The sequence below is a fragment of the Podarcis cretensis genome (assembly GCF_951804945.1).
Source record: "Podarcis cretensis genome assembly, chromosome: 8".
NCBI lineage: Eukaryota > Metazoa > Chordata > Lepidosauria > Squamata > Lacertidae > Podarcis > Podarcis cretensis.
The window spans coordinates 11,823,509-11,848,015 of record NC_137177.1 but is presented as its reverse complement, the minus strand read 5'-3'; the positions used below and the strand labels follow the sequence as shown (position 1 = coordinate 11,848,015).

At 51.1% G+C, this 24,507-nt stretch overlaps 1 protein-coding gene across 6 annotated transcripts in view; it reads left to right on the top strand.

Moving 5' to 3' along the window:
* The window catches only part of ERF (ETS2 repressor factor), a 39,972-nt gene extending 17,587 nt beyond the window's left edge, over positions 1 to 22,385 (top strand). For 2 of the 6 annotated variants that reach the window (XM_079985533.1, XM_079985535.1), the window contains exons 3-5: positions 16,167 to 16,401; positions 18,080 to 18,195; positions 19,267 to 22,385. In XM_079985533.1, coding sequence (XP_079841659.1) covers positions 16,167 to 16,401; positions 18,080 to 18,195; positions 19,267 to 20,504 — 1,589 coding nt within the window. In that variant the 3' untranslated portion in view covers positions 20,505 to 22,385. Of the gene's footprint in view, positions 1 to 7,242; positions 7,342 to 10,350; positions 12,485 to 15,773; positions 16,009 to 16,166; positions 16,402 to 18,079; positions 18,196 to 19,266 lie in introns of those variants that run through there. The other 4 variants (XR_013841323.1, XM_079985534.1, XM_079985537.1 and 1 more) reach the window with 4 other exon arrangements.
* The last annotated feature ends 2,122 nt before the right edge of the window (positions 22,386 to 24,507 follow it).

Here is a 24,507-nt window from a genome sequence, read left to right as displayed (position 1 = left end):
GAACCTGGAAGTACCGGAACAGGTTACTTCTGGGTTTCAGCGCATGCGCAGAAGCACCCAATCGCAACCCGTGCATGTGCAGATGCAGGGCTGCAGGTTGCGAACGTGCCTCCTGCAACCCGAGCGTCCACTGTACAAGGCTGCATTCAGATGTCTTCTAAAGGTTGTGGAATTTCTTATGTCCTTGCCTCAGGAGTCACATAACTCCATACCCTCCAACATTTCTCCAGTGAAAATAGGGATGTCCTAAGGAAAAGCAGGACATTCCGGGATCAAATCAGAAACCGGGATGGCTTCTGTAAATCCGGGACTGTCTCTGGAAAATAGGGACATTTGGAGGGTTGGGGTTCTTTGGGAGAAGCTGTGTACTTTAAATATCCGTTGAATGTGCTTTACACATGGGTTGTGTACAACGTAAATACCAGTGTCCTAATGCAGCTTGGCGCTGTGTCCTAGTGGCCTCCTTGATACCGTTGCTTCTTTGCGCCCAGATCCCCAGATCTGCACTGTGCAAGTCCTGCAAAATTGGCTTTTGCAGAGAGGCGGAGTCTTCATGGCACTCTCCATGGACATGAACGGAAAGTGGTCTGTGCCTGTAGACCTCAGGGGGGCTTCCTGATCAGCGCTTCCCTCCCTGCAGCCAGGCCCCGGTTGCTTGGTCTCTGCCTCTCCCCACCCTTGCCTGTCTGCTTGGAGGATGGAATCTTCTGAGCTCCCCAACATGCCCAGACAGGGATCCCTCCCCGCTCACATTCCTTCAGATCTGCTGCTGCCTGTTCCCTGTGTGCCCCGTGGCCCAGGAACGAGTGAGTTGCCGTTCCCACCCCTGATCCTTTACTTTTGTGCTAGCACCTTCTCAGCTACACTCCTTCCCCCTGGAGTGTCTGCTGATGCTCCCCCAATCACCTCGCCCAACCTCACAGTAGCACTGAGCAGCCAGATCATTAATATTCCTGCTTTACAGATGGGGAGATGAGACGGTGACAGACTGTTTTGTGAGCCCAGGAATACCCCTGGCTAGGCAGGAATCTGGACAAGGAGCTTCACGTCTCACGAGGCCAGGCTCAAACCTGTTTACACAAAGGCCTTGCTTCTGTTTCAAACTTCTGTTGGCCCCAAACTTTCCTTCGTCAGCAGCGTAGCAACCCCCCCAGCTCCTGAGGCACAGCTTTTTTTAGGAGACCCCCAAAAAGTTGTTGAGCTTTTTTTAGAAAAGTTGAGAAAACGCACTGTAAATTGTAGGTGCCGTTTTCTTTCTCGTTTCACCTTTCTCATCTAAGTATATGCATCAAAAGTGCTTCTCAAGGACCTCTGGGTTTGCTTCCTTTCCATTTTTTTTTTGCACGTAGAAACCTGTAGAGCAGTGGTTTTCACTCAGCCTTTGGGAGTCCATGGCTCCCTTGACCAACCACATTCTTTCTGCGGCTCCCCTGTGGGAGACACTTACATGACACATACGACTTGGGGTCATGACCTTCCTTAGTGCGGGGCTCCAGCTTGGCACAGGAACGTAAGGAGAGAACTGCAGGATCAGGCCAGTGGCCTATCTAGTTCACCATCCTGTTCTCACAGTGGCCAACCAATTGCGTATGAGAAGCCTATGAGGACCTAAGTCAGGGAAGCCCAAACTTTTTCCAAAGAGGGCCAGATTTGATGAGGTGAACATGCGTGAGGGCCCACCAAAGTTATTGACCTTTATTTAAGATTGAAGTTGTTGAGCTTTTTTTAAGGATTGAAGTTGTTGAGCTTAGCCTAGGACTTGCCGATCAGAAGGTCGGCGGTTCGAATCCCCGCGACGGGGTGAGCTCCCATTGCTCGGTCCCTGCTCCTGCCAACCTAGCAGTTGAAAGCACATCAAAGTGCAAGTAGATAAATAGGTACCGCTCTGGCAGGAAGGTAAACGGCGTTTCCGTGTGCTGCTCTGGTTCGCCAGAAGCGGCTTAGCCATGCTGGACACATGACCCGGAAGCTGTACACCGGCTCCCTCGGCCAATAAAGCGAGATGAGCGCCGCAACACCAGAGTCGGCCACGAATGGACCTAATGGTCAGGGGTCCCTTTACCTTTACCTTAGCCCGGAAATAAACTGCCACAGGGACTGGATTAAACCGACCGGCAGGCCGGATTAGGCCACCGGAACGGACTTTGGACATGCATGACCTAAGGGCTCCAGCCGTCTCCCCTGGCATGCTAAGTTACAAACTGCCTTTCTGACTGAGCCAGCCCTGGTTATTCAGTCTCCCGTCTAAGCAACTGGCCAGGTTGCTTAGCTTTAACAAATATACGGTACCTTAATAGCATCATGTGCCATCAGACCATTGTCTGGACCTTCTCCCCCACCCTCCTCCTCTTATCTGCACTGTATCCTTTCCCTGTTCCTCCAGGCTATTCACAGAATGTTTTGCAGTTCTTTCCTCTTCCCCGGATTCACTCTTGCTCTTTGTTTTTGATCCTGTGCAAATTGCTGGCTGGCCTCCCCCTCCCTTTGTTTTAAATACACCCCCAGGCTACTTGTAACAAGTGGCAAACATCTTCCTCCAAGCGCTTTCCCTGCATCCCTGGCTGCAATTTGGCCTATTCCAAAGTCTTAGGAGTTGTTGGATTCTGAGCCCTGTTTCCAGATTCTGTAAGGCAAAGGTGGTGGACTTAATTCTATTTATGTATTTACTAATTACATTTATCACCCACATCCCCCCCCAAGGGAGCTCATGGTTCCCCCTCTCCCCATTTTATTCTCACAACAACCCTGTGAGGTAGGTTAGGCTGAGAGACAATGGCTGGCCCATGATTGTCCCAGTAATCCAGGTTTTGGACCCTGTCTTCCATAACTCTGGTTCTTGGATGCTGAAAGGCTCTTTTATAAAAAAACACACTCTGGAACTCATTATAGTTGTTCCTCATATTAATATTAATTAAATTTACATACTGCCCTTCAGTAGCAGATCTCAGGGTGGTGCACAACTTAAAAATGCATCATAAAACAAGAAAAAAAAACACACAAACCAACTCCACAAAGCACATTTTAAAGCCCTTAAAAAAAAAACCCCTGGTGAGGTCACTAAAATTGGGGGAATGGAGTATACCTGAAGGAGCGTCTCCACCCCCATCGTTCTGCCTGGACACTGAGGTCCAGCGCCGAGGGCCTTCTGGCGGTTCCCTCATTGCGAGAAGCAAAGCTACAGGGAACCAGGCAGAGGGCCTTTTTGGTAGTTGTGCTCGCCCTGTGGAACGCCCTCCCATCAGATGTCAAAGAGAACAACAACTACAACAAAGACATCTGAAGGCAGGGAAGTTTTTAATCTGTGATATTTTAGTGTATTTTTGGTTTCTATGGAAGCCGCCCAGAGTGGCTGGGGAAACCCAGCCAGATGAGCGGGGTACAATTATTATTATTATTATTATTATTATTATTATTATTATTATTATTATTCCTTACCAATTTATTTATATATTACATTTGTAGCCTGTCTTTCCTCCCAAGGGAGCCCAGGGTCTGTCTGTCTGTCTGTCTATCTCTCTCTCTCTCTCTCTCTCTCTCTCTCTCTATCTCTCTCACACCTTTCTTTCTTTCTTTCTTTCTTTCTTTCTTTCTTTCTTTCTTTCTTAAAGAACTCTAGAGTCCCCCCCCATAAAAGCCTGTCCCCCCACCCCTGCATGGATGGGGCTCCTCAGTACTCACTGAGTACTGAGCATACTGTAATTTCACCACAAAATGTTCAGCCCTTCAAAATGTTTTAGTTATTGTAAAATCTCTGAAGTCGGGTGGAGCTCACAAGCAGGACTTCCAGTTGAGTGCCTCACACGGCTCTTTCTAGACCTTCTCTATGACTAGGCAAAGTAGGGTAAAACCCAGTGTGCCACTGCCCATTCCCTACCCCCCCCAAAAAAAAAAAACAAAGAGCAGGGCCTTCTCAGTGGTAGTGCCAGAATCATGGACTAATTTTGACCAGGTGCAGCCTTTGTATAGGCCTTTCATGGTCTTGGCCTTTCCCCTGTGGTGCTCTCGGGGCAGGACTTTGCCAAAGGACTTCACCCGGCAGAATGAGCTGTAAAAAGCAAGCAAAGCAGCACACAATACTATCTTTAAAACCCACAAAAGACTCTGAGGTCCAGAGCCTAAAATTATCTAACTGCTTCACTTCTCTCCGAATTTCTCCACACATATGTCTCAATGCAGTCCTGCCTATGAACTTTGGTCCTCAGTCTCAGATTCCTTACGTGACTCCCTTTCAGAACACCTATATGATACTTACTGTTGTTCTTTCCCTTCCATACTCTCTCCTTGCAGCGCAACTTTTTCGAACCCTTGGCTAGCTCCTTAGAGCACAGTCTTATTATCCAATAAGAACGTAAGGATAGCCTGCTGGATTAGGGCAACGGCCCCTCTTGTCCAACATCCTGTTTTAAACTGGCCAACCCTATGTCTGTGAGAAACCCACAAGCAGAAGCCAAGCACAAGTAATAATAATAATAATAATAATAATAATAATAATAATAATAATAATAATAATAATTTATTTATACCCCGCCCATTTGGCTGGGTTTCCCCAGCCACTCTGGGCGGCTCACAACAGAATATTAAAAACACAATACAGCATTAAACATTAAAAACTTCCCTGAACAGGGCTGCCTTCAGATGTCTTCTAAAAGCCAGATAGTTGTTTATTTCCTTGACATCTTATGGGAGGGCCTTCCACAGGGCGGGCGCCACTACCGAGAAGGCCCTCTGCCTGGTTCACTGTAACCTCACTTCTCGCAGTGAGGGACCCGCCAGAAGGCCCTCGGAGCTGGACCTCAGTGTCCAGGCAGAACGATGAGGGTGGAGACCCTCCTTCAGGCATACAGGGCCAAGGCTGTTTAGGACTTTAAAAGTCAGCACCAACACTTTGAATTGTGCTCGGAAACATACTCTTCCCTCCTGCAACTGGTATTCAGAAGCATTATCGCCCCCAACCAACCATCGCCATCATAGCTAGTAGCCATTATGGCTTTATGCTCCATGAATTGGTCCAGTCCTCTTAAAAGTTACCCAAGTTGGTGGTCATCGCTGTCTCCAGTGGGAGTGAGTTCCCTAGTTTAATGTGTCCATGTCTACTTAAATCCCATTTCATTTAGTGGGGCTTTCTCCCTGGTAAGCAGGTTTAAGATTTCAGCCAGAGCCCTCATGGCTTATTAAACATAAGTAGAGTGCTACCTTGGTTTATGAACATCTAAGAAGTCGAACGTTTAGGTTTTCGAAACCCAAAAACCAGGAAGTAACTCTTTTGGTTTCTGAATGCTTTTCAGAAGTTGAACGTGCCAAGTAGCTTCCATATTGAGTTTTCTATAAGTAAATGCATCAATTTTTGGACATTTTGGAAGTCGAACAGTCTTCAGAACGGATTACGTTCAAAAACCGAGGTACTACTGTACTGAAGTTTCATTTCTTTTATCCCTTAACTCTCCCTTCCATCTTCTTGTTGCCTTTCAGGACAGTGACCTGTTTTCTTGAGCACTCTAAAGTGCTCTGTACATTGACAGTACTGTAAAAATAAAATTATAGTGTGTGTTTCTAGGTTAAGACTTCTAAAAATGTTTTATTTATTCAGTGTCTAAGAATGGTTAACTCTGATATTATAGTCAAAGAGAGTTTGCTTTAGTTGTGTTTACTATTGTATTAGTTTTTTATATAGGTTTTTAATATTTAAGGAGCTTTTAAGGAAAGGCTGTTATGTAATTTTATAAATAAGGTACCCTGTCTTGTACACCATCTTTTGCTTTCCTTTTTTTGGCACTTAAAATGATGAGCCCTGTTGTATCAGACTACTAAATCTACAATCCTATACACACTTAGTGGGAAGCAGGGCTGGACAATATATTGATATATCATTCAAAACTGGTTTGAATTCAAAACTGGTTTGTTTGCGCGCTATGGAAAAATCACAAAGTGGGGAAAATCTTCAATTCAGCCAGTGCCCTTACATAACTCCATCTTTATTTCAGACATTTTGATATATCATTATATCGCAAAGTTTAGCGGGTGATATATCGTGATATTGCAAACCAAATATTGCCCGGCCCTAGAGGTGTAAGCCCTGAGATTTATGGATGAAGGGCAGTGTGCAGATTTTATTTTTATTATTATCATTATTAAATGCAACAGGATTTAATTCTGAGTGAATAGGATTGGGCTGAGCATGCTCTTTACAACACTAGCCCACAAAAAGGGCATGGATGCAATCACCTTCCTGTGCAACCGGTATTGATAAGATACATTTCCTATGAAAGTGGAAGTTCATTTTAGGTATCATGGCTGATAGCTGTTGATGGACCTCTCGTCTGTGGATTTGCCTGACCCCCTTTCAAAGTCATTTTAACCAGCAGCCATCACTGCTGAATCTTGCAGCAGTAATTCCTCAAGTTAACAATTAGACCTACAATATAAAAAAGTGAGGGAAACAAATCCAGTAGGTGCCCACTGGCTAATTTTCCGCATGCAGTAATTTACATAGGTTCTACCTTGTAAATAAATAAATATAAATAAATATATTGTGTAAATAAATATAAATAAAATAAAATAAAATAAAGCCTAGCTTTTTTTGGCAGAAAATTAGGCTTCCAATAGGTCAGGAAAATTCCTTATATGTCCTGGTTTTGGGGTGTAAAAATGGCGTTGGGGAATTTTGCTGAATTGGCAAAATGTCAGGGAACACCTGGATGTATGGCAGTGCAATTGGAAAAGCAGCTCAAAAACCTTTAAAGTCACTATTTTCAGGGTAGGTCTTCCCAAAAATCTCAACACTTTGGGTTCTTTGCCAAAAAAAAGCTTTACAATTTTGGTGTGTTTCTTAAAGATAATCTCAGCAATTTTGGTGGTTTCCAAAAAAAAATCTCAACAATTTTGCGGGTGTCTGGAATTTTACTTTTTGAAATATGGCAACCCTAACAAAATCTTCCTGGCACTCCTGCTACTAAACATTTGTTATTACAGAAAGGGTGGGGGGAGGCTTGTAGACGCGTGCCTCATCTCCCTCCCAGACTCCCACCCACCCATCTTCCAATTGCCTCCCCCCTTAACTTCCCAAGCGCCCAACTTTCTCTCCCACTCCGGCCCGCGGCTCCTCTCCGCGCGGCCCCTTTAACTTCCCCCTCTCTCCCCGAGCTCTGTGGGCGGAGCCGAGCCAGGCTGGGGCGGAGGGGCGGGCTCAGCGTGTCCATGGCGACGCGGCGGTGACGTGCGAGAGGGGGGCGTGGGCGTCCCGGCTCCATATGAGGCGGAGGGGGGGAAAGCGAGGGGGGCCAGAGCCCGAGTCCAACCCGGCGGCTGCAGCGCGAGGAGCCATGAAGACCCCGGCGGACGCAGGTGGGGACCGCGGGAAGGTCCCAAGCTTGGGTGGGAAGAGATGGGGGTCCCCCGGTGGGGGAGGAGTAAAAGGAGGGTGTCGCTTGGGGGGGGGGGGTCGGCCGCGGCACGTGGGCTTGGAAAGTTGGAAAGATGCGGGGAAGTTTTCCCAGCAAAACGACCCCGGGAGAGTTCGGACTTTGGGGGTCCCGGAGGGGTAAAGGGGTGATTGTGCGTTATCTGCGCGAGAGAGATTCCTGGGTGAACCGAGAGGGACGGATCCTGCTCCGGGGGAGGGGAAGGAGGAAGGGGAGACGTTTCTATGCAATCCTGCAAGGAGAGGCAGGGATCCACCGGGGAGCGAGGGAGGGAGTCGAGGCAGGATCCGCAGCGGGCTCCGGCTCCCGTGCTTGGAGTGAAGCTGCAATGGAGGTTCCTGCAGGGAAGGGAATGGTGTGCGAGCAAGTTTTTTTTTTTTCTCCCCTTCCCGCCCCCTCCTCCTCCCCCTCCCGGAGTCCATCTCTGGCAGCTAATGGAGGCTACTTAACTCTTGTTTCCTGTCCATCGAGCCTCTCGGGGGAGATCCTTTCGCAGGGAGGCGGGCGAGGAGCGGGAGGCAGCCCACCCCTCTCTTCTCCGGGCTCCGCCGGAGTTTGCGAGCAGGAGCGGCGCAGGGACCTGTTGCGTTTCCCTGCCCGGCTCCGCTTCGCGCGTGGCGGTGCCCGCTTGGCCTCGGGACGGAGCGCTCTAGCCGGGAGTTTCCGCTGCTGTCCTGGAATGGAGGGGGTGGGGGGCGTGAGCGGAGTTATGGGGGCGACTTTGGGGGGACGGGGGCGCCCTGGGTGCTTCTCTCCCGCCCCCCTCCGGCCCGCTTGTTCTGCAGTGGGTGCTCCTGGCAGACTGAGGGGGCAGGGAAATGAATGGGGGGTGACTGAGGCTGTGTGGGCCCTGATTTGTGGGGGTGGAATCTGCGTGTGTGGCAATTGTGGAGGCCTCGGGCTATGTGTGTTTCTCTCCCTTTTTTCCGCTCTCTACTTCCCACCCCCAACCGTCCCACTGCCGTGGGGTTGTGGGAGTTTTTGAAACCGGATTAGCTTCGGTTTCGGATAGACTGAATCCCGGTGGGTTTTCTTTGGGGGGCTGTGGGGTGGGGTGGAGAGACGTTACTCAACGCCACGTTGCCGAAACCGGATTAGACATCCATAGCCGAATTGGGGGGGGCGATGTTTGCGTTCGCTTTGGGGAAAGGGGTGCACTTCGGATCTGGGGAAGTGGCCGGGGCGCTCTCCTCCCGTCCCATTGTCACCTTGGAAGCGATTAAAAGTGATAACACGGTAAAAAGACAAACGAGGCATGTGATTTCCTTTTCCCTGGTTGCGGGGTGTGTGTGTGTGTGTGTGTGTGTGTGTGTGTGTGTTATATTCCCCCGCAAAAAAAAATTAAGAAAATCAAATCTGGAGAATATTGTTGCCAAGTGGAAACGGTTCACGGCGCATCGCGGCGTGTGTGTATGTAAATACGGAGCGAGGGGAGCCCGTGAAAGGGAGAAAAAGTTACAAAGCGTTCCGAACTGGAAATTCTGCGTTCGAAAAAGGAACTTTTGTTTCCGACAAACAACGTGGTGTTAAGGTGGCCTGGCGGGGATGGTCAGTGGAAAAGCGCGGCGGTGTGGTGGGTGGCCTTGTAAGTTGTGCATTAGTTGGTTTGGGGGTGGGGTGGGGGTCTCATGCCTCCTTTATCACCCTCAAACTCCCCACCACCTCAAACATAAGCAAGCCAGGTACATGGCGGGCGGGGCCCTCTTTTACACCAGCTGGCAAACGCTACCTTAAATGTAGCTTGTCTTCTTGTAGCGGTTTGGGGGGGGGGAGGTTAATCTCCAACCTCAAATTCTGGACTTTAACCTCTTTATAAGGAAGGGGGTGTCTGTAGAAGAATGCCCTCCCCTCCCCGCTTCTCGAAATAAAAACATAAATAAACCAAGATTCAAAATCCGGCCTGAGTTCAATTCACTGGATTGGCGAGGGGGGGGGAGGAATTGCTTGCCCACCTTTAAACGGGGTACACTTGTGTGTGGGAGTGTTGCCGGGTCACTTTTACTAAGCTGGGCTCTTGCGGGGGGGGGGTTGCCGTCTTAAAAATGGCCTTGCAGCGGTTTCCGTTTGAGGGCAAGTGGTTGGTGGACTTTGCTCCTTGAAAGGAGTTTGCGCGGGGGGGGGGAGGCGGATACGAAATAAAGCTGAGGTTGCATTAGGAGGTGGAGAAACAATTTTGTTTGAAAGGGGCTTTAAAAAAATATTTTTGCATTGTGTGTGTGTTTGTGTGGACAGACAGCAGTTCCTTTAAATTTTATTTTTATTTGGCAGAGGCTCTGGGGAGGGGTCAGATTCTTTCCTCTGTTCTCTCTCACCCCCCCCCCCTCTCCTTCCTCTCTCTCACTCTCTGGTTTTGTTCAGAGCTTCCACCCCATCCCCCCCTGGCGCCACCCTCCCCCCTCCCTTCCGAGCCCGATTGTCTGTCTCCTGGAATCTTGTGTGTCTTTTTTTTTTTTGAAGTGCTTCTGTTCGGACTTGTCTTTCCCTCACACCTCCTCTTTTGCAGTAATCGAGGCCACTGAAAACTCTTCTCTCTCCCCCCCCCCTTCCCCTTAAACTCTGGGAAAGTTCTTTTCTTTGGGCGTCTGTTTAAAAAAAGAAGAAGAAAAAAAGAAACCCTAATAATAATTCCTGGGCCTCGCCCAAGCCGCTAGGAAAATAAAATCTTGCAGCGTTAACCCCCATGTTGGAATCTTTTCTCACACACACAGCGAACGCAGATCCCAGATCTGAAAGCATTCAGATCCCAGTTGCAAGGCGCTTAGTTTTTCCACCGTCTGAAAAACGCTTAAACCCCATCAACTTTGTTTTTGGCGCGGGAGCGGGGGGGGGGGAGAGGAAAGAGGTGTCTGGCTTCGTCTTTATTGCCACCCCTCGCTGGCATGCTTCATGCAGACGGCCTCTGATGTGGCTTCTACTAGCTGAGCGTGGGCCCCCCTCCCTCCTCCCCCCTCACCCCGCTTGCTTTGCTGAAAGCCAGAGAATGGTAGACTTGTGCATGTGGCTTTAAGAAAGCTGTTAGTATTGGGGAGTGATGTAATATTAAGGGTCCCCCCCCTCCCTTCTGAAGCCGGGATTGAATTCCAGCCCTTTTAGCTTCTGGCTCCGGGGATTAGTCACAGGGGTGGTGTGGTTTGGAGTGTGTAAAAGGGGGGGGGGTGTGATTTAAAGAGATATCAACTTAATTTCCAGTTTTCTTCTCGTCTCCCTCCCCCCCCCCTCCCACTTTTTCTTCTTCTTTGCTGTCTTCCAGGAAATCCCTGAGCAAATAACCATAGAGCCCCTTCTTCAAAACAGACCATAGTTCCTTGAAGGGGAGGGAGGAGGGTCTCTGTGTGGCTAGCCTTGAGTTAGTCAACCAGACAAAAGGAGGTAAAGTGTTTTTAAGATGGAGTCCCCTTTCAGCTGAGCTTTGAAATAAAACACACACACACACACACACACACACACACACGAACTCTGGCAAGCAGGAGCAGTTTCTGCCCCCCCCCCCCCATACACACACTTTCTCTCTCTCTGAGGAAGCAGTGGAAAAATAGGAAGGGGGGCGTGGAGGGCTTGGCTTGGCCAGAGGAGCCTTAAGCCAAGCCTGGGGTTGCGAACACTGTGTGCATTGTGTGTACGTTTTTCGTGCGCCTTGCTGCTCTCTCGCTGTCAGGGAAAAGACCCCTAATTGCCTTCAGTTCCCCCATCTGGGGCATGTGCATGGGTCAAAGGTGTTCTCCCCCTGCCTGCCCTCTCTGGGACAGAGCTGTGGCTCCGGGCTGCCCTCCTGCCACGGATGGGTTTGTGTGGCATGGCTGGTAGCCCTCACTCCCTGCCTTGGAGCCCTGCAGAGATGGGGAAACGGGGTGGGCTTCATTTGATGAGAGAGATCTCTTGCCAGTGGGGCATCTGGGACCCATAAAAGACTGGGAGAGGTGGCTGGAAAGGGTTCGGCGTTGATGACAAACACTCTTTCCCTGCTTAGTATGGCTTGGGTGGGTGGCAACAGACCTGCCACGAGCTCTGTGGTAGGGACGGCTGGTGTCTCGTCGTCTTCCCCCACCCAGCCAGCCAGTCCCTTGGCACAGGCCTGCCTCTGGTTCGTGCCAGAGCTGGGGGCACTGCCAGCCAACAGACGGTGGTTTTTGCCGCCAACCTCCCCGTGGGTTGGCAAAGGAGGTGGCTGAGTTGGTGGAGACATGGCGGCAACAGCCATGGGCGCAGGGTGGGTGGCAGCAGAGGACTTGTTGAAATGGTCTTGTGCCTCTTCCACTTTGGAATAATGGCGGGGGGGGGGGAGAAAACCCTCTTGGCTGTGGCGTGTTGTGGTAGGACTTGGAAGGCAAGGATAATAGGGTGGGTGTGATCCTGGGTTCCTCTGTTTGGGTGCAAATGGGACTTTTGTGAATAAAGAAGGAAGTGTGTGTCTGCATAACTACTTCTTTATTTTAGTAGAGGAGATAGCAACCTAAACCCTTTCCCTGGAAGATTAAATCTCTGCAGCCTGATCATTGAGAGGGAGCTTCTGGGTGGGTGTAAAATGATAAGAGGATTGTGTCTTTGAGCAATGGGGCAAGGCAACAAGCACCATCCTCCTTTCTCCCTTTTCCTCTCTCTCCCTTTTCTCCCGGCCATAGGAACAGGAATGTGCCTGGTGCGTTCCTGGGAGGGTGTTAGTTGGTGAGAATCTAAACAGCAGGACAGGGTCTGCAGGATAGGCAACTGGAGGGGAGGGGGGGGTGTCGGAAGAGCTTGCCCTTTTAACCGGCTGTCAGCTCTGCCAGGCTCTTCCTCTTCCTCCCCTTCTCCTGCCATAGGATCTTCCAGTTGGCTTGCCCCAATAGCAGGCACCCCACACTTCGTTAAGAGGAGAGCAAAGTTTTGCAAGAGGCCTTGCCTCTTTAGCTGACGGGACTCTATACCCCCTTCCCTCCAACCGCCCTGATCAAAATGATTGCACCAGCTTGGAGGTCAAGCCCAACTGCAGGATTGCCCTGCAGAAAAGAGAAGAGCGGGGTGGACCAGGAAGCCAAATTTCCTCTCCCCCCTACCACCACCGCTCACCTGAGGCCTGATGTACACAGGTGAGTTGGTTCCAGCGTGCAATATCATTGGAACACACACCATTCTTTGTGCATCATTTAGCACACCAGCAGGGCCCTGCAGGGGCATCTGGGATTCCAGCTTACATCGGATGGAGGTTTACAGTCCATTTGGAAGGCCACATGTTCCCTATCCCAGACTTTTTACTTTAGGGGCCGTGCAAATGTTCGCTAGCATCACTGAGGGCCAGCCTGCATCTCGCAGCATCAGGTGCATGAGCTTGCAGTTGGGTACCACTATACACATACACAATTTTTGTCTTGACAACATGAACACTGCCATTTTTCTATTTCTTTTTTTAAAAGGGTGGAGGTATAACCCTCTCCCACAGATAAGGCCTTCTGCAGACACACAGGCTATCCTGGTACATGAGATTTCTGCTTCTTTTAATGTGTGGTGTCCATGTCTGGAAAAGCAATCCTATGCAAAGACATTTCGGGGGAAGTTTTGCATTGCTGGGAGAAATGCCCTGATTGTCATAATCATGTGAAGGGCCCCCACCCGCCTTAAACTCCACGACAGAGGGGAGGGGGTTGCTCCTCCGTCTCTGTTACACCCCGGGAGGACTCCGCTCGTGGGGGTGGCAGGGGGGGGGAGTGTATCTGGTAGCACCAGCCGGAGAACAGTAGCCCATTCAGCACACTGTTTAGTTCTCTGCAGGCGGCTGATGTCACGGCCTTCCCCCCCCCCCTTTTTTTTCCTCCACCGCCTTCCTAATTAGTGAGAACAGGACTGTGTGTGTGTAAGAGAGAGTTGGGGCTGACTCACATGCTGCAGCCGGGGGAGGCGAGGGGAGCAGGGCTGGCTTGTTTCTTCCCCGGCCCCCTCTTTTTCTCTCGCCCCCCCTTTCCACCCTCTTCAAACTCACAGGAACTGGGAGATGGGATGTCGTCCACCCACTCCACTGCTGGTGGAAAACAATTGGGGGGCCTGGATGGGACGCGAAACCAGGAGTCAAGCGGGGCATATAGGGGAACCGAAGATGTACCTGGAAATGGCTTCTCCCCCCCCCCTTCCACCAACCCCAAACAGGTGCTACTGAGCTTGATGCTTCACAATGCCCTCCTTTTGTGAAGAAGAGGGAGCAACTTGCTCCAAACTTTCTCCTCTCCCCCCCCCCAAATGTGGCTGATATTGGGGAGAAGGGACCCCGCTGCTTTTCGAACCAAGAGTCTTGCATGGGCACCTGCTGTATCTGAAGCTGCTTTTGCGCCAGGCATTGGGGCGGGGGGTTGTTGTGCCTCCCCATGCCGCCAGTGCGTAGTTGTGGGGTGCCTGTAGCTGCCTCTCCTTGGGGTGCTGCCCAGTTCACGCTGTGCCTTTTCTCCCTTCCTCCCCGTTTATTTTTAGCCTCTTGTCTCCCTTGCTGTTGCCTGTTGCTTGGAGACTGGTACTTTGTGGGGGGGGGGAGCGGGGTGGTTTCTGTTTGTAAAAGGCCCTTGTGGTGCCAGGGAGCAAGGCAGCGAGGAAGATGCTCAGCTGAAATTGTGGTTCGGGGGGGGGGGGGTGCTGCACAACTCTGCTTCCCCATCCCTGTCTGGACCGCACTTTAGCCCTGCCCTTTTGCCTGTTGGAGAATTCATGGGTGCTGGGGCTGTTGGGACACACACACAACACGGAATAGCTTTGGAGCGCCCCCCCCAGGCATGCGTCTATGGGACCCACCTCTAGCCCTCCCACCCCCCCCTCTCCTCTCCGGATGACATCACCACCCTAATGGCTTGGTCTGTGCGCCGAGATGCCCTTGAGCCGGCGCCCGCCCGCGTCCCCAGCCTCCATTACAGGGCCCTGAATTATTGATGGGCTCAGAGCGCCTGGGGTTTGGGAAATGGGAAACCACAGTGCCCCCCTCCCCCCCCGGCAAAGCTCAGACACCCCCCTCCCCCAAGGCATTGGGCATAGGCTCAGCAATTTCAAGCCAAGGAGATCATGATGGGTTTGGTGAGGGGGGGGCGAGAGAAAAGCGAAGTAGGTTGTGGGGTGGTGGTCTCCAGTGAGGGAGTTCAACTGCTTTCTCTGTGTGTATTTGGTGTGCCAGCCATGCCCTACTGACCCATACACAAGAGAGTGGCATTGCCCTTGGGCTGAGGCTGCTGGACCTGGGAGACCCGGATTCAAATCCCCCACCCAGTCTGTTCGCTGTAACTCTGCCTGAGCTACCTCACAGGGCTGTTGGGAGGGTTTACATACAACCCTGTAAGCCTTGTTGACGAAAGGAAAGATGGGATGAAAATAAGTTTTAAAGCAAACGGTGGGTTCGCATGGCACTGGGTTTGTGAGGCGCGCCGAGGCTGGAGCGTGTCCAAACTGGAAGGGCCCCCAGGATCCTTTAGGGGGAGCTCCCCCCCCCAAATTGCTTAAACTTGTGGGTGATGGGTGCACCCCTTCTGTTCCTTGGGCCTAGTGGGAGGTCCCATTCCCTGAAGGGCCAGCATGGAAACAGCCCTATTGTTTTCCCTTCCGACTTCCTGTTTATGAGAGAGCAGCTAAAATTTGGTGAGGTGGGTGGGAACAGGTGGGTTATTCCCCCCCCCTGTCCCAGGATGTGTCAGAAACAAGTCTGTGGGGTGTTTGGGGACCCTTGCCTGCATCCCACCCTCCTCAAAAAAGTTTTGACCCTTGGTGCTGCCAACACAGGCCTACTACGCACGGGGTAGTCTTAGGCCTTGGGTGTGCTTCTGACGTCCTCTTGTGTTTTCCAGGCGCGCCCCCCCCCCCTTGCAGCAGCAGCCCCACAGCCACCCCCCTCCCCAGGAATGCTGTGGGGCTGGGCTAGGCTGCTGCCTCGTGGCTGGAAAAAAGGGCCCCTTGTCTGGGAGCTGCTGACCTCAGCCACTAACCATCCCCCCCCTTGCCCAGTGAGAACATGGCACAAAGAGCCTTCCTTCCCCCCTTTCTCCTCCCCCCCCCCTTTTAAACATGTTGATGCTTCCCTCTCTCACTGTGCCATAATGGGGCTGATTCTTCCCAGAGTTGCGGAGCTGCACCCCTTAGGTTTCCTCCCCCCCTCCTTTGCTCAGTGTGTGTTTTGCTCTCGGGGTGGAGATTGTTGTACAGGTATGGGTCCCCGGGGCAGGACTCTCTGTAAGTTTGCTGATGGAGGCCGCCAGCTCTGGCTTCTTCGCGCCCCCCTCCTCCCTCCCAGGTAGAAGGAGGCTTAACATCAAGAGGCAAGCCTGGGTTGTTCCTCCCTCCCACCCACGCTTGGAGGAGGACCTGGTTGGGACCCAGCCTGGAAGTCGCAAGGCGGCTTGGCCGGCCTCCCAGCCTCCTGGCTGCAGAAGAGGAGAGGCGGCGGCGGCAGCAGCAGCCGCCGGTTTCCTGTTTTTCCCCTCCCTGTGTGCTGGGGGGGGTGGCAGGGAGGGGGAGAGAAATCCATGCGCCTCGTAGTTTCATCCTGCGGGGAGATGGGCCGGCGGAGTCCTCAACTTCCAGCCCTCCCTTGGCTGTAACCACTGTGCCTTACTGCCAGCACTTAACGATGGGATGCGGGAAGCGGCTCAGAGTATGGGAAATGGCAGTACCTTTGTTCCAAGTCTCCCTCTCCTCCTTTTTTTTAAACAGGAAAATTATTTGCTTCTCTCTCTCCCCCCCCCCCCCCCCGCAACCTGGCTGCTGCCTCCTCCATCCCGAGCTGGCTAACTCTACTTTTCTCATTGCCAGGGTTCGCCTTCCCAGACTGGGCCTACAAGCCAGAGTCGAGCCCCGGCTCGCGCCAAATCCAGCTGTGGCATTTCATCCTGGAGCTTCTGCGCAAAGAGGAATATCATGATGTCATCGCCTGGCAGGGGGACTACGGCGAGTTTGTCATCAAGGACCCGGACGAGGTGGCTCGCCTCTGGGGGGTGCGGAAGTGCAAGCCCCAGATGAACTACGACAAGCTGAGCCGGGCCCTGAGGTGAGTCTGAGGGGTGGGAGCTGGCAGAAAAGGGAAACCCCCGAGAGTCTGCTTCCCTTGTCCCTGCCCTTCTGGGCTGTTCGAACCTGGCTGTGTTTTCCACGCCTGTGCAACTGCTGTGTAAACCCTGGGAACCAATATATGGAGTGGAAACCTGTATCCTGAGACTGCAGCCTTTTTTATTTTCAAAACATTGCATGGTGCTAGTCCTTAACGGCTCCAGAAACAGCTTGGCAGCACCTGGTGAAATCCAGAAACAGGGATGAGTGAACAGAGGGGGAGACTCCAGAGTTCATTGTCTGCCTCCCACTTCGTTTGTGAACACTCTTCTCTGCTTAATCCTTTTCCCCTGTCTGACCACACACACAGATACACTATTTTCTGAATCTTCAGAGCAGAATGAATTGTGGAAGCCGTCAAATGTTCCCTACTTCATTCTGAGTTTATTTTTTGCTTTCGTTGGTGCATAATACATAATTTTTAAGAAATCATAAAACTGTAGGGTTGGAAAAGGGACCATGAGGGTCATTTAGCCCAACTCCCTGCAGTGCAGGAATCTCTCATTCATCTTGGGGCACAAACGCATGACCCTAGTGCTAATCACGCAAGCTCCCAGTTCTCTGCTTTGTTTTGTTCCGCTCATCTTCGCAAAAGAGGCTCGCCTCAAAATGTGTGGCATGCATGTGAAACCGCTCCAGCCCATTGTGCCTGGCCATAGTACTGCTTTTGGAACGGTGCCTCACAACGCTCCTGTGAGGTAGGCCTCTCCTCTCTTGCTCCTCCGTGAGAGACAGGTCGTCCCATCACCCCAAATCCACAGGTTCAGGTTTGCACTGGTTCTGTGTATCTAAATGGAAGATCTCTGGCTTTGTAATGCAGCTTTGGGGAACCTTTGGCCCTCCAGATTTTGCTGAGCCCCAATGCTCGTCACCCCCTGGCCGTTGACTCTGCTTGCTATGGCTGATGGGAATTGTAGTTCAGGAACACCTGCCTGATAACAGTGATTTCCATATAGTCCTGCCGGGAAGTTCCATCACTTTTGAAAGGGATGGCTGCAGAGCAGAGGGATACTCTCTGTTCCCCTCCCAGTACTACAATTCCCAGAGTTCCCTGTGAAGAGAGATTGACTGATAAAGCATTCTTGAATTGTAGCAGCGTAGCTGTGTGTGTGTTTGCGCGCATGCACGTGTATGTGGTGGGGGAGGTTGATAAATCACTGTCTCCCCACCTCCGGTACCCACCTATGCAATGGGGAACATAACCTCACAGCAGGAAATAATATGCATGCTTGTGGGAGCTGATAACTCCAAAGAGACAAATAGAACAGAGGTTTCACTCTTGAGCTGGCAGCAAGTAAGAGGCTTAAATCTGTTTCCGCCTCCTGTGAGATGGTGAAAATGAATGTTCTCTAGCCATCACCTGGAGGAGATGGGTAACCCAGGCATCCAAGCAAGTGATTTCTTGTTCCACCATGAGGTCTAGAAACTTGTCTGTTGTTAACAGGTTGTGCTTAATAGGTGCCCAGGCTGCAAAAAACTCAAATCTGCTCTGAGTGTGGAGGAACCACAGAACCGCCCACCAAGCATTCAGAGTCTGAAGAGTTTCTGTAGTGGGTGTTCAACGGGGCTTGTGAGTCACTGACCTTCCTCTTCTCCTCCTGCGCCTTGTCCTCCTTCAGGTACTACTACAACAAGCGGATCCTACACAAGACCAAGGGCAAACGTTTCACCTACAAGTTCAACTTCAACAAGTTGGTGCTGGTCAACTATCCGTTCATTGACATGGGCATGGCAGGTGAGTTGGGGGGGGGCAAAGAAACCAAAAGTTTAAACCAGGTGTGGGGGAGCCTTTGGCCTTCCAGATGTTGTTGAGCTACAGCTCCCATCAGCCCCAGCCATCGGGAGTCCATGGGCCCAAGGATAATGTTGAGAGTTGTAGTTTGGCATCATCTGGAGGGCCCAAAGGTTCCTTTCACCTGGCTCGAGCGAAGGAAGTGGTGAAAGTGATGTGGGTTTTTTTTTTTTTTTTTGCAAAGATGGGGGGTGCCGACTTGGTGTACGAACAAAGCACCCCTCCCCTAAATTGTGGTGGCTACACATAGAAAGGCATAATGTAGAATCAAAATCTGGAATCCAAGTGCCTGCTCTTCCCTGTGCATAGGGCCAGGGTCAAAGTCACCTGTTACAGGGATGCATGCGTTCTGTACATGAGGTTCGGTCCCTGATGTTCATACCCAAAAGGTTTTTGGGGCTGTGCTACAGCTGATAGAAATTGAAGCCCTAAACATCAGTGGATGTGCAGTGAAGAAGCCAGAATGAATTGCACAACTTTTGGGGGCTGCCACCAAGACCCTCTCCTGGGCCACCACTATCACCCAAACTTCTGAGGGAGGTGGAAGATTGGCCGATCTAAAAGCCCAGGAGGGCATGTAGGGAGGGAGGGAGGTCGTCTTTCAGGTAGCTCAGTTGGTTGGAGCAGGGTGCTGATGACTCCAAGGTTGCAGGTTCGATCCCTGTATGGGGCAACTGAATTGCAGGGGGTTCAGATCAGCAGGGTCCTTTCCAATTCTACAATTCTATAAGTCAATCAAGGCTTTATACACAAATGGTGGGCACCTTGCATTAGGCCTGGAAACGGAATAGCTAGCCGATACTGGATATGTACATGCTAGAATTTTATGTTGTCAACTGTCCTGAGATCTATGGAAGAAGGGTGGTATGCAAATTTAATTTAATAATAATAATAGAATTTTGGAGGGATGTGATAGAAGACAGAAGGAAAGTGGGGATAGGACTGGGTCAATTTTGTCTACTTCCTCCTTCCTCCTGTATGTTGGATCTCCCTAACTTCTCTTCGTTTCTGCAGGCGGAGCTGTGCCCCAGAGCGCCCCTCCCGTGCCATCCGGCGGCTCCCACTTCCGCTTCCCCCCCTCAACACCGTCCGACGTGCTGTCTCCCGCTGAAGACCTGCGCTCGCCGGGCGTCTTCTCGGCCGTGGCGCGCCGCCTGGCGCGGGGCTCGGTCAGCGACTGCAGTGACGGCACCTCTGCCAACTCGGAGGTGGAGGAGTCCCTGGCTGAGGAGCAGCGTCGCGGTGGCGGGGAGCCCGGAAGCTTCCGGGGCCCCCCGGTGCCCGGCCACGCCCGCTTGACCCATGACGGCCTCTTCCGGGTCTACCCGCGCCCACGGGTCCCCGAGCCCCTCAGCCCTTTTCCCGTGTCTCCTATGGCCGGGCCTGCGGGCCTCCTGCCCCCTCAGCTGTCCCCGGCCCTCCCCCTCACGCCCACGCACATGAACTACACCCCTTCGCCCACCCTCAGCCCCATGTACCCTGGCGGCTCCCACTTCTCCTTCAACCCAGAGGACATGAAGCGCTATCTCCAGGCCCACACTCAGAGTGTGTACAACTACCACCTCAGCCCCAGGGCCTTCCTCCATTACCCAAACATCGTCATCCCACAGCCCCAGCGCCTCGAGAAACCGCCCCTGCCACCACCACCGCCACCACAGGCCGAAGAGCCGCCTTCCCCTTTCAAGTTCAAGCTGCAGCCGCCGCCGTTGGGGCGCCGCAACCGCGACAAGCAGCAGCCCCCCGGCCTGCCCCCGGGAGAGTCCAGCAGCGGCATGCCATCCTCCTCCTCCTCCTCTTCTTCCTCCTCTGCCTCTACATCTGGGGCGGAGCCGCCTCTGCTGCCCCAGATCAAAGTGGAGCCCATTTCGGAGGGCGAGTCGGAGGAGGACCTGACCGTTGAGGTGACCGACATCAGCGAAGACGACGAGGACGTCTTCAAGGCTCCTCTTGTGCCTCTGGAAAAGCTGGAAGAAGAGGAGGAGGAGACCCCGGCGGCCGCGATGGCGGCCACACCCCCCGCCTCCCGTGCCGGGGAGAGCGGCAAATGCATCCCTCTCAAGCTGCGCTTCAAGCGCCGCTGGAGCGAGGACCAGAGGCTGGAAGCGGGCGCGGGGGCCGAAGAAACGGATGACAAGAAGGTGAAGGGGGAAGACGACGCCAGCAGCCACGGGGACGGGGTGGGTGGCCGGCGGATCAGCACTGAGCTGCAGCGGGCCACGGCCGAGCTGACCCTGGAGAACCGGGATTCCTAGAGCTGGGATGCGCAGCCCCCCCACGGCTCCCTTCCCAGGACAGACGGACAAAATGGGCAGGAGGGGAAAGAAGGGGGGCTGGTTTTGCTGCCTTAACTCAGAGATTATCTTTTTACCTTTTGTCAGTTTCCCTTCTCTCCACCCCTCCGCCCCCTGTTTATTCCGGAAACTCTGTAAATTTTATTATTATTTCTTATCTGGAAGCCAGACGAAAAGGAAAAAAAAAAAATGAGGAAAGAAAAAGAATTAGGGGACAGGGCGAAAAAAAAATATTGAACAGTTTTTATGTGTCTATATACATATATAAATATATATATATAAACTCTTTGCGGGGAGGGGGGATTTCTAAAAAATTAATATGCTGGGACAACTTTTAAGGGTTCTCTTTATTCCTGTTCAACCCCTTTTCCCTTAAAATCCTTTAAGGTTATATAGTCCAAGGCCTTTTTTAAAAAAAGAAAACCCCGCAGGAATGAGTAGGGTTTTTTATTTTTTAAAAGAACGAAAGCTCATAATTTTGGTTTTGCCTTCACGGGGTTTTTAAAGGGGTGGTCTTATTAAAAGAACCCACCTCCCCGATATTTTCCTTCTCTTCCTCCCCCCCCCCCTTGCGATTGGCAAGTTTAAAGCACAATACACTTTTCAATCCTCCAGGGGATTGAGAAGAGAATTAGCCATATTTTTCATGCATCTCACTCCATTTTAATAGCGCCCAAGAAGTGAGGTGTGGGGTAATTAATATCCCCTTCTAACTCATATTATGTAGAAGTGATGTACCTTTTAAAAAATAAAATGCACCCCCCTCAACCATGCTCTTCCCTTGCCCCACCAAAAAAACACAGAAACCAACCCCATTTGCTAGAGGTTCCTAGGGCAGAGAGTGTTGGACTGCTCTTGAGTCTCGCTCCAGAGCATCCTCTTAATCTCTTCCCCCAGCCCATCTCTCCTCTCCTATAAATAGTAAGTTGGCATATTTGTGAAACTTTGGGATCCAGAATAATGACAGAAGAGGGATTTCCACCCACCCACCCAATCCTCCAATGAAACTCCTTCATAATCCATTGCTTTATGTAACCAAAAATGAACTAGTGGGCTTGGTCGCAGTGTGCCCCCCTCTCTGCCTATCCCACTGTGGTCTTGGGTGGGTGGGTGGGTGGGTTTTCAAAGGGGTTTTTAAGTGCCTGTTGCAAGTGCTTTTTCCAAGAGAGTGGGCACTCCTATTTCTCTTTTTTTCTCCCAACCCTACTTTTCCAATACTCTTTGTCCCACGAAACCCCCCCTTCCTTCCTCTCTCCATGCCTCTTTCCCCACCCCCAAATTAAGGCACTGTTTCGCCACATCACTGAATAAATCCCTCCTCAAGATGGAGGGCCGTAAGCTGCCCCATTTCCCCCTTTCTGTCAAAAAGGGAGATTTGGAGCCAGGGGGTGACTGCAGGATGACAGTGCCTTGCAAAAAAAACAAAAAACAAAGCAGGGATCTTTCCCCCCCAAACAAATACTTGTGTACCTCCTAATTGCGCCCCAAACTCAGGCAGGCCTTTGTTTTCAGCTACCCCACATTCAAGCAGGAAAGATACTTTTTCCATGTCCCAGCAGGAGAGAGAAATGTTGTCTGTTGTTTTTTCTGCATCCAGACGAAAAAACAAAACCACCACTCAAAACGGGTTTTGGAAGGGTGCTGTTAGCCCGGAAGGCTAGGTCTTCGATCATAACCTGCTGTTTGTTGGGTGGACATAACGAGGCATCATGCTAAAGGTTTTTTTTTTATACAGCCTTATTCAAATTCTTGTACATATCGAGGAAATGGGGGTGTCTCATTTTAAGAATGTAAAAACAAAAACAAAAAAAACACCAATAAAAGGGTTTTGAGATTTCATAACTTTGTGCTCCCTTAGAAAAAGAAAACCGCTTCGTGCATCTTGGAAAGTTTAATGCATTGCTCTTGATTTGAGTGAGTTGCTATAACGTTTCCCGAAAAAGTGGGTCTGCATTGACTGCAAGTTCTCTACCAAGAACATCTGAATTCTGCCACATGAAGCTTAATAGTGGAGGCTTATTTCTCCACCTCTAGCTTCTAATAGTGTGGATTTACAAGCAGAGTTTGGTAGACATATTCGAGATGATAAAAGCTGAGATTCTTGAAAAGGTAAAATTCCAGACTATGCTGCTATAGATGCATATAGGTAAAGGGACCCCTGACCATTAGGTCCAGTCGTGGCCGACTCGGGGGTTACGGCGCTCATCTCACTTTATTGGCCGAGGGAGCCGGCGTACAGCTTCCGGGTCATGCGGCCAGCATGACTAAGCCGCTTCTGGCGAACCAGAGCAGTGCATGGAAACGCCAGTTACCTTCCCACTGGAGCGGTACCTATTTATCTACTTGCACTTTGACGCGCTTTCGAACTGCTAGGTGGGCAGGAGCGGGGACCGAGCAACAGGAGGGATTCGAACCGCCGACCTTCTGATCGACAAGTCCTAGGCTCTGTGGTTTAACCAACAGCACCACCCACGTCCCTTACAGATGCATATATGACTCCGCTTATAACATGGTAGGGGTGAGGATTCTGTGGTCCTCCAAACATTGTTGGACTCCCAACACCCATCAGCCTGAGCGAGGATGGTCAATATTTTGAGAGCCACAGGTTCTCCAAAGAGGCCTCGCTTCTGATTAAAGATAATGCATAGAATTTCTAGGATGAGATTTCTCCTTCCCTCAAACTCAAGGCTGATGAAAAACTTCTCTTTCACATTTTCCTTTCCTATCTTAACCTGAATATCGAACGTGCTTTGCAAGCAGCCCTGGGTTTGCTTGCTAGCCGCCCCACATTTCCATTCTGCGAGTGGAAACCTGTGGAGAATCATTTTAAAGGATCCCTTCTAGGGTTGTGCCTAGTGTTCCAAGGCCGCAAAATTGCAGATAATCCCATTGCAAAGAGCTAATCTTGAGGGGTATGTTTTGCGGCTATATATTTCCCACAGAGACACTGCTGATCCACAGGAGCAGCCCTGTTATATCCTAGTCAACGCTGGTTGAATATGCACGCTTGGAAAATGCTCAACGCTGTGATAAGTGGCATGGGGATCCAGAGTTATAAACAGGGATGCTGGCAAGGCCAGCAGACCTTACTGTAGCTCTGGATGAATCCAAGTGGTCCCTGGGACAGTCCCCTTGTGACAGTCCTTTGCGGTGGAAGACAGGACAGTACTGTAGTGAGCAAGCTGTCCGTCAAAGAACCATGGACAGTATCTAAGACACGGATGCCATTAGCACAAGGGACCCAAATTTGCTCCAGAGGATTGAGGGAACCCTAGAACAGTACAAGAGGAAAAGGGAGGAGGTTCTGTTGCACAAGTGTAAATCCTTACATTAATGGAACGTAGTGCTACATTGGGTGCAATCCTCCTTTGCCATTATTGATTATTCTCACTGAGGAACCTCTTAATACCTTATTTTAAAAGCTGCTGAGTCCTGAAGGCAGGCCTACTGAAGACTGTTCATGGAGCAAGTGGAAGTGAGCTGTGTTCTGGCCTGAAGGAAGGAGTGAGGGTGGCCTAGGGCAGGGTTAGGCCGACTTCAGGTATTTCCCCCCCCCCCCCAATTATTATTTGGACATGAAGATACCCCAACCAGAGCCAGATGTAAAATAATGGCGGAGATTGCTCCAGTACACTTCAGATGAAGAGCACGGTGACTCCTAGGTGACTCCTTATTTATTTGCTTTCGGGATCAGAACTGGTTTCACAATCCTCCCGCTAGCCCACTTAACGAGATGTTTTCCCCCTGTGCTTTGCACCTAGAGAACCTTCAGATGTTGTTAATCCGAATTATAGGCTACACCAGCTGAACCTGATGGGAACTGGAGTCTTAACTGCATCTGAAGCTTCACAGGGTGCCCATCTCTGCTGATCAGTTAGCAATGGGTGGATGGATGTGTTTCCTAGTTCCGTGTCAGTTCTGCATGTGTTCACTAGGCTTCCCGTTGATGTGGATTTAAAAACAA